A 16,708-nucleotide genomic window follows, 5' to 3' on the forward strand; every position below is an offset into this window, starting at 1 on the left:
GAGTGTGCCACTGCACTCCAGTCTGGGTGACAGAGTGAGACTCCAACTCAGAAAAAAAAGAAAAATAAATAAAAAACTAAAAATCCTTTCTTGATTCTCTCAACTATCTATAAAATGGCTACCCCTTTTAATTTCCATAGTGTGTTGTCTGTACTACTCAAAAGCACTTATTTAATTTACCATTTGATACAGTCAATTCTTTATTCCTCCTACTTATTGTTATTTACAATGTGTCAATCACTGTAAATACAAAGATTAATTATGAGTGGCCTTCTTCCTCAAAAGTTCATAATCACTATATTTAAAAAAGCAGCAGCAGTGACAGTGTTAACAATATGTTCCCAACTGGTTCAAACCCCAGTCTTCAGATCTTACATGTGTTAAGTGATGATGAAGTATTTTACTCTATGTTTTGCCTATATGTCTTATACTTTGGTAGAGTGTTCTACACTCTGATTAGACTCTAGAATTTACACTTCTAGTCTAGGTCTCTCTTCTGAGTTCCAGATCCATAAATGCAAGTGATAAGATACATATCTCCATTTGGATGTTTGAAAACCACTTCAAACTCAGCATCTATTCAGATTGAACCTGTTATCTTATATCTTGAAAGCTGGTCCTTTTCTAGCATTCTTGCATTGATGTGATGGATTTCCCAATCCCATAGGCCTGAAACTAAGAGTCATCCTTGATATCTTCTTCATAACTTCCCCATGTACAAATCCACAACCAAGTCCTAATATTTCTATTTGCACTTATTTCTAGAATACATCTTTTTTTCTCTCTCACCTCTCTCACTCTAGTCTGAGCCATAATAATATACACTTCTAGCACTTTGGGAGGCTGAGGCGAGAAGATTGCCTGAGTCCAGGGGTTTGAGACCATCCTGGGCAACTTGGTGAAACCTCGTCTCTACAGTAAATTTAAAAAAAAAAGCCCAGGTGTAGTGGCTCAGCCTGTAATCCCAACACTTTGCGAGGCTGAGGCAAAAGGATTGCCTGAGACTGGGTGTTCAAGATCAGCCTGGGCAACTTGGTGAGACCTTGTCTCTACAGTAAGTCACAAAAAATCTAGCTAGGTGTGGTGGAATGTATCTGTAGTTCCAGCTACTTGGGAGGCTGAGCCAGAAGGATTGTCTAAGCCCAGCAGGTCGAGGCTGCGGTGGCCATGAGTGTGCCACTGCACTCCAGCCTGGGCGATAGAGTGAGACTCCAACTCAAAAAATAAAAATAATAATAATAATAAAATACACTTGAAGTAATGTCTCCTTCTTCCTTGTAGTTACCTACACAATATTACTTCTTCATTTCTTAATCACAGACATGAATTTTGTCTTGTACTTTGTGTTAAGGGGGGTTGTCAATGTGCTAAACGAATACATTTCCTAGCCTCTTAAGCAGAAAGAGATGAAATAGATAAAGTATATCCTGACCAATGAGAAGTAAATGGATGTGATTTGGGGGGCTCTCTAAGAAAATCTCTAAAGGGCAGTTCTTCATCCTTCCTAGTTTTCCTGTTCTCGTGTTACATCTAGAGCAGCCTCTAGTTATGCTGGGGGTGGGTCAATACCACATGATCACCAATCAACCATGTTGTAAAGGCCAAGAGAACTGTACACATCTGAACTGCTAAACCAATGAAACAACTGCTTACCTCCAGACATCTCACTCAGTGAGAAAAACAAAAGTTTTTTTGTTTAAGCTACTGTATTTAGACCCTCTGTTATTCACAGTCAGTCACAATTCCCAATAATAAACTGTCTCTCAGAATTCATCCTTGTCCTGCTCCAAGTAGCCTTCCACTTTGCAGCTAGAGTGCTCTTTTCAAACTGCAGTTCTATTCATACTATTTCATTTATTATAACTTTTAATGATTTCTCATTGTTGCAGGATAAAAACCAAACTTCTTAATGTGGTCAACACAGCTCCTCATGGTCTCACCCTATCAGAAGCCCCTAGCTTTATTTGTATGATGCTCCCTCTTATTTTCAGTGGTCAGGCCACATTGGACTTTTCAGAACCACTAATATACCATGACACATCCTACCACATGGATAGAATTAAATTGAGAATATTTCCCCAAGTTAAGACACTTGCATTCTGAGTGGTAGTACTTTTTTTCAAGTGACGAACTTTTCAGAGTTTAATAGAATTAATTTTCAACAGATGCTGAAATGGTAAAACCTTTCATCTTTCTGCTGAGCCAATCTTAAAATCTGTTTTAAGAAAATGTTATCCTTAAAAACTCTTCAACTGGGCAGGCTGTTTTCTAGCATGACCTCAACAATATCATTGTTGTTTTTCTTTTTCATTTTCTTCATCCAGAAATGCCCTGATCTATGTTCTGCTCCTAGGTTCTTGAAGTCCTAGATAGTATTCTTCTCTTCCCTTCTATCACATGCTAGACTGGGCCCCTGCATTTGCAGGCCTGTATGAATACAATAGCTTCTTCATTCTTCACTCTGTCACCAGAGGGATTTTTTTGGAAATGAAACTAGCTATACCATATTCCTGCTTAAGATTCTTCCATTGCCTTTGTAACGAGGTCCAAAATCCCTAAAACAATCTCAAGGCTTTTCATAGTTAGGCCTCTGCCCATATATATTTCCAGCCTTGCCTCTTGTTGATCTTTCTTTCACACTCCATTTGATGGGTAACAAATGGACAATTCAAGTTTTACTACCTCCAGGTGAGAAATGGAAACAAAAGATCTTTAACTCCCCATTCATCTCTACAGTTCTACCATTCATGAAGAGCTCAGATTTACCCTTGAGAAATGTACCATCCCACAGGATGTTATTTTAATTACATAATCCTTATCACATTCATAATTAATTATTTGGTCAGTATCTGTGTTTGCACCCCATCCCAGAAGAAGAAACCTGAGGGATGAGACTGCATCTTTCTTTCTTTCTTTTTTTTTTTTTGAGTTGGAGTCTCACTCTTTCGCCCAGACTGGAGTGCAGTGGCCGCTCCCGGCCACCGCAGCCTCAACCTGCTGGGCTCTGGCAATCCTTTCGCCTCAGCCTTCCAAGTAACTGGAACTACAGGTGTGCACTACCACGCCCGGCTAATTTTTTGATTTATTGTAGAGATGAGGTCTCGTCAAGTTGCCCAGGCGGGTCTCGAACCCGCGGGCTCAGGCAATCCACTCACCTCAGCCTCCCAAAGGCGTGGGATTACAGACTGAGCCACCGAGCCCGACTTGAGACCGCATCTTTCTTACTCAATGATGCATTTAAGAGCCTGTCACACCCTACACATGTTTATAATTATAGTTAAAGATGGCTGGAAACATGCCTGGCACAGAAGGTACATGTAATAATTAATATTTGATATATAAATAACAAATATACAAGATCACATTATGTCATCTATTATTCCTCACTTTCTGTGAATTTATGTTCAGGAATTTGTTACCCAACCTCACCCTGCACTTCCCCGACACATTTTTTCTTTTTTTTCATTGACAAATAGTTATTGGACATATTTATATAGTACAGTGTGATGCTTTGATATGTGTATACATTGTGAAATGATCACATCAAAATAATTAGCCTTTTCTTTACCTCAAACATTTATCATTTCTTTGTGGTAAGAACACCGAAATTCTTCTTTTCTAGCTATTTTGAGATACACAATACAATATGGTTAACTATAGCTACCCTACTGTGGAATAGAACACCAGAATTTCTTCTTTTCAAATTGCAACTTTGTACCCATTGACCAACCTCTTCTGTACCCTTTATCAACCCCATTCTCTGGTAACCACTATTCTATTTTATACTTCTATGAGATCAACTTTTCAAAAACTTCCACATGTGAGTGAGATCATGTGATATTTGTCTTTCTGTGTCTGACTTACTTCACTTAACACAATGTGCTCTGGTTTCATCCACGTTGTCACAAATGACAGAATTTCATTTCTTTTTTTTAATAGGTGAATAGTATTTTAGTGTGCATATATGCCACATTTTCTTTATTCATTCATTCATTGTTGAACACTTAGGTGATTCCATATCTTGTCTATGATAAACAGTGCTACAATAAACACAGATTTCTTTGACACAGAGATTTCATTTCCATTGTAGTATACCCAGTAGTGGGATTAGTGGGTCACATATCAGTTCCATTTTTAATTTTTGGGGGAAACTACATACTGTTTCCCATAATGGCTGTACTAATTTACAATACCGCCAACAGTGTATGAGTATTTCCTTTTCTCCACATTCTTGCCAACACTTACCTTTTGTCTTTTTGATAATAGTCATTCAACTGGAGTGAGATAATATCTCATTGTAGTTTTGATTTGCCTTTCTTTGATAATTAGTGATGTTGAACTTTTTTTTAGATGATGCAACCACTTTTTCTTCTTTTTTTTAAAATTTTAATTTTTTTATTTTAAAGATGTGGGATACAATCCAGAGTTAGGTATACATATGTCCATTATGCAAGTACCTTTGTTGATGAGGTGTGCCCCACCTTCCACAAGTAGATTCCCACTACTGCCAATCCCGCCTCCCCGCCACCCTGCCACCCCACACCTTGGTCATTTGTACATCTTCTTTTGAGAAATGTCTATTAAGTTTTTTTCCCTGTTTTAATTGGGTCTTTTTTTTGGGGGGGGGCAATTAAGTGCTTTATATATTTTGAGTATGAATACTTTATCAGATGTATAGTTTGCAAATATTTTCTTCCATTCTGAATATCATCTCTTCATTCCTGTTGATTGTTTTTACTTTGCTGTGCAGAAGTGTTTTAGGTTGATATAATTCCATTTATTTATTTTTGGTTTTGTTGCCTGTGCTTTGAGGTTTACCAAAAAAAAAAAAAAAAAAAAAATCCTTGCCCAGTTCAACATCATAAAATGTTTCCTCTGTTTTTGTCTAGTGGTTTTATAATTTCAGATCTTACATGTAAGGCTTTAATCCATTTTGAGTTGATTTTTGTATGTAGTGAAAAATCTGGTTCCAGTTTCATTCTTCTGCATATGGATACCCAATTTGCCCGGCACCATTTATTGACAAGACTGCTCCTTTCTCATTGTGTATTCTTGGCATTTTTGTCAAAAATTGGTTGGCTATAGATGTGTGGTTTTATTTCTGGGTTCTCTATTCTGCTTCATTGGTCTATGTGTCTGTTTTTATGCCAGTACCATGCTGGTTTGCTTACTACTGCTTTGTTAGATATTTTGAAGTCAGGTGTTGTGATGCCTCCAGCTTTGTTCTTTTTTCCTCTAGATTGCTTTACCTATTTGGGGTCTTTTGTAGTTTCATATGAATTTTAGGATTTTTTTTTTCTGTGAAGAATGTCATTGGTATTTTGATAGAGATTGCACTGAATCTGTAGAATGCTTTGGGTAGTATGGGCATTTTAACAATACTAATTCTTCATATTATGAACATGAAATATCTTTCCATTTATCTGTGTCTTCTTTAATTTCTTTCATCAATGTTTAAATTTACTCATAGGTGTTTTTGTTTGTTTGTTTTGATAGCTATTGTCATCCTTCTATATCCATGGGGGTTGGTTTTATGACCTCCCCGCCACCCCCACCCCACAGTGAATACCAAAATCTGCAGATGTTCAAGCCTGGCAGTAGGACCTGTAAAACCCATGGATAGAAAAAGTTGGTTCTGTCTTCATCTGTAGGTACAACACCCACAAATACTGCATTTTCTATCCATGGTTGTTTGAGTCCACAGATGTGGAGCCCATAGATATGAAGGGCCAACTCTAAATGAGATTGCTTTCTTGATTTCTTTTTCAGATATTCTGCTGTTGGCAAATAGAAATGCTACTAACTTTTGTATGTTGCTTTTGAATCCTGTAAATTTACTGAATTTATTTTTGGTTGTAAAAGTATTTTTGGTGGTCTTTTAGAGTTTTCTATATATAAAATCCAGTTTTCTGCAAACCGCGGCAATTTGATTTCCTCCTCTGCAATTTGAATGCCTTTTATTTCTTTCTTTTGCCTAATTGCTCAGGCTAGGACCTCCATTACTAGGCTGAATAGCAGTAGCTAAGGTGGGAATCCTTGTCTTGTTCCAAATCTTACAGAAAAAGTTTTCAACTTTTTCCTGTTGAGTACGATGTTAGCCATGGGTTTGTCATATATGGCCTTTATTGTGTTGAAGTATGTATCTCTTCTATACCTAATTCATTGAAAGTTTTTAATCATAAAGAAATGTCAAATTTTGTCAAATTCATTTTCCACATCTATTGAAACGATCATATAATTTTTGCCCCTCTATCTGTTAATGTGATATATTGCATTAATTGATTCACGTATGTTAAAATATCCTTGCATGCCTGGAATGAATCCTGCTCGATCATAGTGAATGATCTTTTCACTGAGCTATTAAATTCTGTTTGCTAGTGTTCTGCTGAGGATTTTTGCAACTATGTTCATTGGGAATATTAGCTTGTGGTTTTATTTTGCCTCTAAATATCTTAGAAAACTTTACTACCACCCTTCATTCTATGGAAGTCTCATCTACACCAGAGAACCATACTTTACTTGTTTAGATATTGTTCTGCTTCCCTCTACAGCTAAAACTCCCTTTAATCCACCTGGAAAGTAGTTAATTCAGTTCAATTCAATCCAATAAGTATGAAGAGTCTCTGATGTGTCAAATGTCATAATAAGCACTGGGAAATGCAACAATAAGTAAGATAGTAAACTTAACCAGGGATGAAACAGACTTTTAAAATTACATAAATAATTAAATTGTAATATGTGCTCTAAGAAAGACACTCTGTAAACATATGCTAGCTTCCACCTAACAAAGATTCTTGCCAAAATTATTTTCGCTGTTCCCTGTAGGGTGCACTTTGTGTTACGTGAGGAGCCTGGGGTCTCAACTACACGATAGTGGGGGGATAAACAAGCAAAAGTCCAAAAAAGTCTTGATTATTGAAACAGTTCATTTCATTTATCTTCTCTTCCAAGGTCAACATTTTTTACTTCAAGGAAAAGATGTGTTTTCTCTGTATACTGTTTGCTTGGGTGTAGAACATTGTAATACATACTTTAAATACTTACTTCAAATGGACACAAAAGTAAATAGAACTAGACTATTTAAGGTGTCTATTTCAACTAAAATCTACAGATTGAGTCATTTAAGACTGTTTGGAATAATAATATATAATAATATAAATTTATGCTTTTTCATCAAATTCCTGTAATCAGTAGTGCTTTCAGTCTTGGAAAAAGCTTAAAAGCCACTTATCAACTAGTTAGAAGATGTTATCAATTAATAATATTTTACAAGTAGAAGTTTTTATCTTTTCAGACAGATAAAGATACAACTATTTAAATTTAGCATGCTTCAGAGAGAGTAAGCCTAGGTTAATGACAAAAAAAGAAATAAGAATACAATAAGGTTTTTACAAATCTTGTTCCATAGCAAACGATTCTAAGAATGATACTTTTTTATGAGCCTTCACTATCACTTTCCAATTATTCTGTTTTCATCAAAATGTTTCCATACCTAAGACCTTCAGGACAAAGTGCTTGTTGACTTCTCCAGCTTCATTTGAAGCAATGCAAGTGTACCTTCCTGAATCTTCAGTCTCTGCTTTGATGAGCTGGAGGACCATTGCATGAGTACTAGTCATCAAATGGGCGTCAAGCCCCAGAGGCTGGCCATCTCTAAGCCAGGACATTCTGGGAGTTGGGGTTCCATCTGTAATGCATGCCATAGAAGTGGAACTGCCTTTGAGAATTGTGATTTCCTCTGTTCCCACCGCATTGTCCATATTTGGGGGTACTATGTGGAAAACAAATGGATATAATTTATATATGTATTGTAATCGGAGGTCAATTTAAATAACTCTAATGTTTCTATGGTCAATAAAAATATATGCTTTAAAATAGCATGTAGTAAAGTGATGACTTTACTGTGAAACATCTATTAGATATGCTAATAATTAATCTTCCACATATCAGCAACAAAACCTAAAAATTGTTTTCTTATAGAACATACAATCAATATGTGTTTTAAATTGTGATCTTTCAACTTCTTAGTTTTGTCTCTTTAACTTGTTATAATACATATAAAAGTTCTAGTAGTATTATTTTAACTACTCTATGTATAATAAATAAAATAATATCGAGTTATAAAGTAAGTTATTTGTCGATTATAGTATATAGTTACTTCACTGTTCTGAGATGTTCTTGGGACTGAAAGATGTGGACCAGAAAATTTCATTATTTCAGAAATGGAAGGTTTTGAGATCTCTCTCTCTATATATGCACACAGAGACACATATATGCACATGAGTTCGTTCCTATTTTAAATACTCTAAATGAGCTGTCAATATTACAAGAAAACAGTCTTGACTTTTTCTTTGTATGAAAAGACTGGTCTTGTGTCTGGCTTGAAACACTGTTTTAAAATATTAGGTTTGATTTAGTGCAAAATTCCAGGTGAGAAGAGTATTTTGACAAATAGTATGGTTCAATAATATGGACTCCTTGGAAGAAAATAAAATTCTTTTTTGGTTAGCAAGATTCTATTTCACAATTTCTTTTTGATAGAGGAAAGTCAGCTGTCTAAATCTGTGATTCATCACATTTCTAAAGATAAGCCCGTTGCACAACACTGGACACATAGTAAAGCAGTAGGGTCATTTCTGTGACATACCAAGCACCTGAAGATTGTAATGCTTATTATCCACTCCAGCTCTATTGGAGGCCACACAAGTGTACACTGCGACATCAGACACCTGAGCTCTCACAATCCTAAGAAACAATTTGATCCGACATTTTATAATTTGATTTCATTCAACATATATACATATAAAATAATTATGCTTTGTAAACAGACTACAGAAGGTGATTTGCATTGGCAAACTTTAATTATGAAGCTTAGAATCATCATCAAAAAATACTGGTGCCTCAAATGCAATTTATTCTACAAAGTTAATCAGGCAGTGACAATAAGCCACTGAAAATAAAGCATAATTTGAGAGGTAAATGTTTCATATATATTTTAATAGTGTATGATGGTAATGTGAAAAATCACATGATCATAGTGTCTTCCTACCATCTTGTTACATAAAATTTTAACTAAAAAAGTAACTCTTAGAACTACAACAAGGTCCGACAATTAAGTTCATGAACTCTTCATAGAAAAAGTGCTACATACCTCACTGCTGAATATCACAGTAGTCCCATTCAAAGTACTCCCCTTGGGAAGCTATGGACCAAAGCCAGTGCCTAGTCCATCTGTCAAAGCACTTTTGGAACCCATTTTCTTGAATGGCCATCAAAGCTGTTGTATTACCTTGATGACCTGAATGTCATTAAATGCCTTCTTTTCAATATTTCCTTTATCTTCAGGTAAGAAAGAAAGTCACTGGGGTGACAGACTAGGAGAGCAGAGAGAGTGTTCCAGTATAGTTCTGCCAACATAAGTGTACAGTGGCAAGTTCTTGAACTTAATTGTGAGACTACAACAAATAATGATGACAGCTTTGAGGGCCATTCCAGAAAAAGAGTTCCAAAATTGCTTTGATGGGTGGATAGGTACTGGCATTGGTGCATAGTTCCCAAGAGGAGTACTTCAAACGGGACCATGGTGACAATCAGCAATGAGGTATGTAGCGCTTTTTCTAGGAGAGTTCACAAACTTAATTGTCAGGTCTTGTATGTGATAACAAGTCTGCCTCTGAAAGACTCATTTTATAAAAATTTACTAAAACATAAATAAGAATAGAAAACCATTTCAATTTTTATTTGTCACCCTCCTTGTAGTAAAAATACGCTAACAGGGGGGAAATGCAACAGTAAAAGCTTAGGAAAAAACATTTCTTTTTTTTCTTTTTTTGAATTGGTGTCTCACTCTTGTTGTCCAGGCTGGAGTGCAGTGGCATGCTCATGGTGACCACAGCCTCAAACTGCTGGGCTTAGGCGATCTTTCCACTCAGCCTTACAAGTAGCTGGAACTACAGACTCACGCCACCATGCCTGCCTAGTTTTTGTGATTTATTGTAGAGACAAGGTCTCACCAAGTTGCCCAGGCTGGTCTTGAATCCCTGTGCTCAGGCAATCCTCTCGCCTCGGCCTCTCAAAGTGCGGGGATTACAGGCTGAGCCACTGCACTCGACCAGAAAAAGTATTTCTTAAACACCATTTAGATAAAGTCTACAATCACAGTTACCTTATTTGCCTAGAAAATCACACACATTGAAAGCTGACCTGATAACTTGCCCTGCTGACAGCAACCGGATATGAGAAGACAGAGGCAGAGGAAGTCCATTCTTTAGCCAGTTTATCTGTGGTGGAGGCATCCCTGTGGCTCTGCATTCAATATTTATTGACGTATCTACCAAAGTCATCAGTTTCTCTGCTTCTTCTCTATTACCCCTAATTGTAGGTGGAACTATGTCATGCAGAAAGTAAGAGAGAGAGAGGACGGGGATATATTACTAGCTCAAATCATTTCAACTACAGTCGCTGTCATTTCTGCTTTGTATCTCCAAAGGAAATAACAATGGCCTTAGACTTAAAACACCAGACACCTGCCGCTGGACTTTCACTTCTACTGGCACATTCTTAAGGTAGGATAGTCAGAAGAGAATGATATTTAATGTTTACCATAGATATTCAAGTTAAAAATTCGGTCTTCTTCTCCAGCAGGATTGGTAGCAACACACGTGTATTTCCCCATGTCTGATATGAGAGTTCCATAAATGTTTAATGTGCTGCCATCTACAGTCATCCTGTGGGAAAGAGCATAATAGAGGAACTGAGATGATTAATGTGGAACTAAGATCTAGAAAACTCACTCCATATTATGATGTTCTTTAGAAAATACTACCATAAAATGATGTCTTTATTTTCCATATAATGGCTGTAATTATTTCACTAGGTATATGGAAGCCTATTAAAAATCATAGTTAGTGAAACTGATAGTGATTTCAGGCAGTCAACTAAAATTATATAGTAATGAGTCTCATATCCACCATCTACTTATGAGAAAAAAGGAAATGAACAAAAACAGATTAGGAACTTCCCTATTCATATCATAGACAAGGACATGTTTTTGTCAGAGCTAGAATATTTTTGTCTTAGTTATCAATATAAGGCATGAATTAAATGAAAATTTTAAAAATTATTCTAGTATGAAAATTAAGGACTATAATAGACCGGAGAAAATGAAGAAATTATACATCAAAAAATTTAGCTATAAACAACTTAATAATACATTAATGAGAAGGAACAGAATACAATAGTTTATTCAAACTGTGACAATTTGGTATTACATACGATATATTTTGAAAATATTTTTCTACAAATTGCTAAGTAAAACTTTTCTTTTGAATTACATAATAACAAAGATAAATGTATAATTAAAGATATCTGGGCTATAATTATTTCATCATTGGCTATCTTCACACACCATAAATAACCAAACAAAATTTCTTGTGTTTTTTTGAAGGAAATTGAAAGAAAACTGCTCCATCTGCAGTTATTCCTACAAGTAGTGACCCCATTAGAAACTACCAATGTCAAAAATAAATACTCCATTTCTACTATACCAGGTTATTAAATATGATTATTGAGAGTGCCAATATCATTATCTGAGTCTAGTTGTATTTTTTCCCAAATATACATTTTAAAATTTCATTAATAAGCAAAAAAGCAAGTTGCCACGATCAAAGAAAAGTAGTAAATTGACTTTAGAAAAATTATTGTACTTAATTTTATTGACAAATAACTACACCTACAAATCTATACATATTGTAAAGTAGTGAACAAATATAAACAAAGTGTATATATTTTTCTTTTTTTCTTCCTCGTTGCCTGAACATAAGTGGACTGTAGAATAAGCAAATTTAGGATATTAACATAAGAGAAGGAATGATAGATTCTAATTTCTAAGGTACAAATATTATCTTATATACAATCTTTAGTTAGTACTTGGTCTGGAATATGGTCAATATCAGTTGATTTAATAAAAATAATTAAGTACTTGTTACTTATTCAGAATTTTTCACATCAAAGATATAAAACTTTAAAAGTATCTCTAAAAAAAGCTATTTAACAATTAACACAATCTTGTAAATGGGGCAAATATTTAAACTTCTTTCATTGAAAAAAATAATTTATTTATAGTAGAAAAAGGATCTCACTATGGTACACAGGCTGGTTTTGAACTCCTGGTCTCAAGCAATGCTCCCATCTTGAGCCATCATGCTCAGCTGAAACTTTAATAAACAATGAATGCAGAAAAAATAACATTTATCTGTCTTTAAATTATATATATTAAATTCATTGACAAGAAAATACACCCCAAACTATTAAATTTAAAATACTGGTTCAAAATGATAAAGTTTACAATACATGTACTTGATCTCTACCTATGAATATTATATGTGTATAATATTTTGTGATAAAGTAATTTCATAAAATACAGAATTCTGGATTGTTCTTTCAAAGGAATTTGTTGTTGAAAGTGGCAAGGGGCTCTTAGAACATTATTATTATACCGTTGTGTAGTTTGTGGGATGTAAAGTATCGGCTGAAAATGGGATGTGGACAAACCACCATAACGGTTATGATATTATTGTATCTTTTTCAAAATGAGCCAATCAGTATGGCATGTACACAGTTTAGAGGTTCAGAACACAAAATCATATCTAGGACTATTGATGAATCTTTTGTGGGATGAAATTGGTTTGACATTAGTAGGAAAGAACTAGTTATTTCAAGGCATAGGCTTTGACATAAACATTCTGACATTGGAAGAATAAAATCAATAGTAGTTCATTAACAATTTTAAGAATGAGGGAATTTTATGAGAGTTGATGGATAAGAAACACACAGAGACACATTTTTGAGTGATCCTCCAAGGAGAATTTCTGTGGCCAGTTCTCCCAAAAGGTATCTATATTCTTTGTGAATATAATGATAGCCAAGTTCCAACGAGATGAAATTTGGTATTATTTACATGAAATTGGAAGCAGAAAGCACTATGGAAGACCTTACAACTCATAATACAAAGATTCTTTTTAAACATACCTGATTCTTTCTGTTTCCCCACTAGCTATGGGCTTTCCATCTTTAAGCCACTGAATAAGAGGAATGGGAATTCCATTTGCATTGCAGACCAGCTCAACATTTTCTCCCAGAAGGACACTGACATCACTTGGAATTTCAGCACCAGCAACACTTGGAGGGACTTTGGAGAAATAATTAGGAATTTCATTACCAAGATATAAATCCTAAATACAACAGAATCATAGACCAACATACCATTTCTATTTTATATTCTTCTTAGATTGTGGTTCAAGATCAATTTATGTTGTTATCTTCATGAATTACTTTTAAATGAGGAAGATAGAGTAATCACTTCAATGTTCCTGTTGTACTTGTAAGTTAGTATCATTAGTCAGGGGTCAGTGACGTGTCTAACTCATAAATGCCCTTTCTTGCCAAATTAAATCATATTTAGACTAAATCCTCAGTAGATGGCTTAGAATTAGTACAGCTCAGGAGAATCTGTTTTATAAAATCTTGGCATAAGGTCTGTGGAAAATATCTAAGTTGGTTATTTCTTTCTCCATGCTCCTACTTAAATATTATTTCTTCTGAACAATGGATAGGCTTATTGTAAATCCAATAATTTCTGTCTTCTTTTTCTAGTCATTTAAAATTTTCATTTTAATGATTTGATTGAGAAATAATGTGTAATAAAATTATTGACAATAGTATCAGACAGAAAGTCATTTGAATTCCTATTCTATATGATTAAAGTGGTGATGTGAAGAGGGCAACTCACACCAACTCACAAAAGCTGATTTAGCACATGTTTTCCCTACCCCATGTTCAGTGACATCATGTTAGCAGTTTAAAACGCTTTTATAGATTAGGCCACGATGGGAATATTTATACCACAGAGACTGGCAAACAATTGGTTACAAATCAAAATATCTTGTCTGGAGAGTTAGTTGTTAAACATTTACCAGCACAACATTCTATAGTCTCTCTGAATCTAATTTTAGTTATCCAGAAAATGATAATAATTATACAAATATTTATATATAATTATAAAATTATGCAAAAATTTGAAAAATGTTCAGTACTAAAAAATTGAATCAATAAGAATGTTAATAATAAGAGGCATCCTATAATGAGTGTCTAATATATGTCAAGCATTGAACTAGGCCTTATATACATAAATTATATTTAGTCCTAAGACATAATAAAGTATATAAAAAGCCTGGTAAAATGTTTGGTTATACCACATACCTCATGATTATTACTATTATTACTAATGCATTAAACATAATCAAACATGCAATTTCTGGTACTAAATCTTGAAATAGCTATTTTGCCTTTATGTTTCTGAAATCTCAAAGAATCATTAATTACTACAGAGAGACCATGGATATCCATGAACTTATTTTATTTTAATTTCCTTATTTTGAAGTTAGCTCTAACACACAAAAGGTAAACAATTTCAAAAGTGAATTCAGTATTTATGAACAATTCTTTCCCTAGCAACCATAATACAAAATAGGATAAAAAGTATTTCAACTTAGTTTAAAACTAGGCTTTCATTTCTTTCTTTCTTTCTTTTTTTTTAAAGATGTGGGGTACAACTCAGGATTAGGTACACAAGTGGTCATTATGAAGACTGGGTTCTCTTTGGTCCCCACTTCAGGTATGGGATCAGGCACCTTTATTGATGTTATGTGTTGACCCCTCCCTCCCCTGGCAGTATCCTGCTACTGCCCATTCCTTTCTTATAGAATAAATATTCAGAATCCACTTGGTTTCATTTCAATGTCAGCATTGAGCCAAAAGTAATAATCAGAAGTTTATTGAAAATCAAAAGGAAACAAGTTCTTCCTGCAGAGCTCAATACTATGTTGGAATACAATAGGAATTAAATATTTGTTCGATAAGTTAATGTGCCTTATTCTCATCCCCAAAGAGTATAAGATTAATGGAATATACCTAATCTTCTACCTGCAGTTAGACCATAGCACCTCTTCATGAATTATCTTACCTATCTGTACAAATAATAATACATCTACAGGTTTAGCATGAAAATAAATTGTGCCAGTTTAAAACAAATTAGGATAAATCCATAAAATATGCACTACAGAAAGGTAATAATTTCAGTAAAAAATAGAGATCATCACATTTCTGCTCTTTTCCACATTTATGTACATTTTTATTTCCATGAAAATGGAATCTATTGGTAAATGTAGGACAACAAGGTTTTTTTATTGTTGATCTAAAATTTTGAATCTCTTTAAATTTAGACTGCTCTGTACTATAAATGGAATATAAAATACATTGAAGACATATATATCATAATGTACATGACATACCTTGGATTGAAAGGATGTAATTTTTCTGTGCTTTTCCCTCCATATTTGATGCAATGCAAGTATAGTTTCCACTATCTGAATGCTGAGAACGAGTAATTTGGAGTTTGCTACCTCCAGACAAAATGTGAACTTCAAATGAGTCTGAATTCTCTAGAGTTAGAAAAAAAGGAGGAAAAAAACATTAAAAAGGCTTTTATTTTTAACATCTCTAAAATTTATCATAAAAAATCTTGCTTTATGTGATTTTTTAAAAAAAGTTTGTCCTGTGTACTTGCATTTTAAATGAAAGCCTTTTGGAAAAAGGAAATGAGAGGAAAAAAAATCCCTTTATAAAATGAATAATCATTTTTCAATGAGTTTTCCAATATTTTGTAGAGTTATATTTCAATACATTAGGCTTTCTTGAACTAAATATCTATAAACATGATACTTAAAATGTGCTAGTTTATAAATCTAGCATAGGAGCAAAAGAAACACACAAGAAATGCATAGCTGTGTTACCTATAGGCTTGTTGTTCCTTAGCCATGCTATCATGGGGGGTGGGATCCCAGTGGCATCACATGTTAAGGTCACAGGGTTGCTGACTGTCTCCACAACCACTTCTCTTTCAGGCCCTTCAATACTGGGTGGAACTGTAAAAAAACAGAAGAAAATCATGTGTCCTCACTCAGCGAATTCAGGACATTTTCTTTCATTTGCATATCTAGGGAAAAAAAGAGTTGTATTAGAGGCAGATGCTCACCATATACATTGAGGTGGAAATTTTTATCATCCCGTCCTGCTACATTTATAGCTCTACATACATACTGGCCTGTGTCAGACACCTAAAAGAAAAAGATACTATTGTATGTGCTCCATTAAGTTACAGATGACCAATCACACCATTCGAGTGTAGAATAAATCATCAGTCATCTTTATGCTCAAACGCCCCAGTTCTAATTGCTTTCTGCAATCCTGCTATTTTTATGGAAATAAGATCAATGGCATTGGCTACGTATTTTTTAATGGAAATCATTTTTCACTATAGTAAAGGGAATATGCAACTTCCAATGATCTCTTCCACAATCCCACCAAGGAGTCATGACACTCAAATAAGAATAAAAGGTGCACCTCAGATTTCTTGATGTGCAGCATCTGTCCATCAGCTAACATCTCCAAGTGAGTAGACTCTGTTATCATCCGCCCATTCTTATACCAAGTGATGACTGGAGGAGGGACGGCATTCGACTCGCATTCCAATGTCACCGACATTCCTTCTCTTACATTAACTACAGAAAGAGATTCACTGCTATGATCTTTAATGCTCGGGGGCACTGAAAGAAGAAAATAAGAACAAAGATTTTTTTCCATTAAGGTG

The 16,708-nt window shown here is 34.6% G+C and overlaps 1 protein-coding gene across 1 annotated transcript in view; it reads right to left on the minus strand.

Moving 5' to 3' along the window:
- The window catches only part of HMCN1 (hemicentin 1), a 467,592-nt gene that overhangs the window by 82,010 nt on the left and 368,874 nt on the right, over positions 1 to 16,708 (minus strand). The window contains exons 60-68 of the mRNA XM_008072785.1: positions 16,462 to 16,664; positions 16,094 to 16,175; positions 15,852 to 15,983; positions 15,351 to 15,500; positions 13,030 to 13,189; positions 10,603 to 10,727; positions 10,204 to 10,387; positions 8,648 to 8,745; positions 7,493 to 7,771 (exon numbers count right to left, since the gene is read on the minus strand). Coding sequence (XP_008070976.1) covers positions 7,493 to 7,771; positions 8,648 to 8,745; positions 10,204 to 10,387; positions 10,603 to 10,727; positions 13,030 to 13,189; positions 15,351 to 15,500; positions 15,852 to 15,983; positions 16,094 to 16,175; positions 16,462 to 16,664 — 1,413 coding nt within the window. The remainder of the gene's footprint in view (positions 1 to 7,492; positions 7,772 to 8,647; positions 8,746 to 10,203; positions 10,388 to 10,602; positions 10,728 to 13,029; positions 13,190 to 15,350; positions 15,501 to 15,851; positions 15,984 to 16,093; positions 16,176 to 16,461; positions 16,665 to 16,708) is intronic.

This window comes from Carlito syrichta, unplaced genomic scaffold (assembly GCF_000164805.1).
Source record: "Carlito syrichta isolate Samal-C Ts95f unplaced genomic scaffold, Tarsius_syrichta-2.0.1 Scaffold315407, whole genome shotgun sequence".
Classification (NCBI taxonomy): domain Eukaryota; kingdom Metazoa; phylum Chordata; class Mammalia; order Primates; family Tarsiidae; genus Carlito; species Carlito syrichta.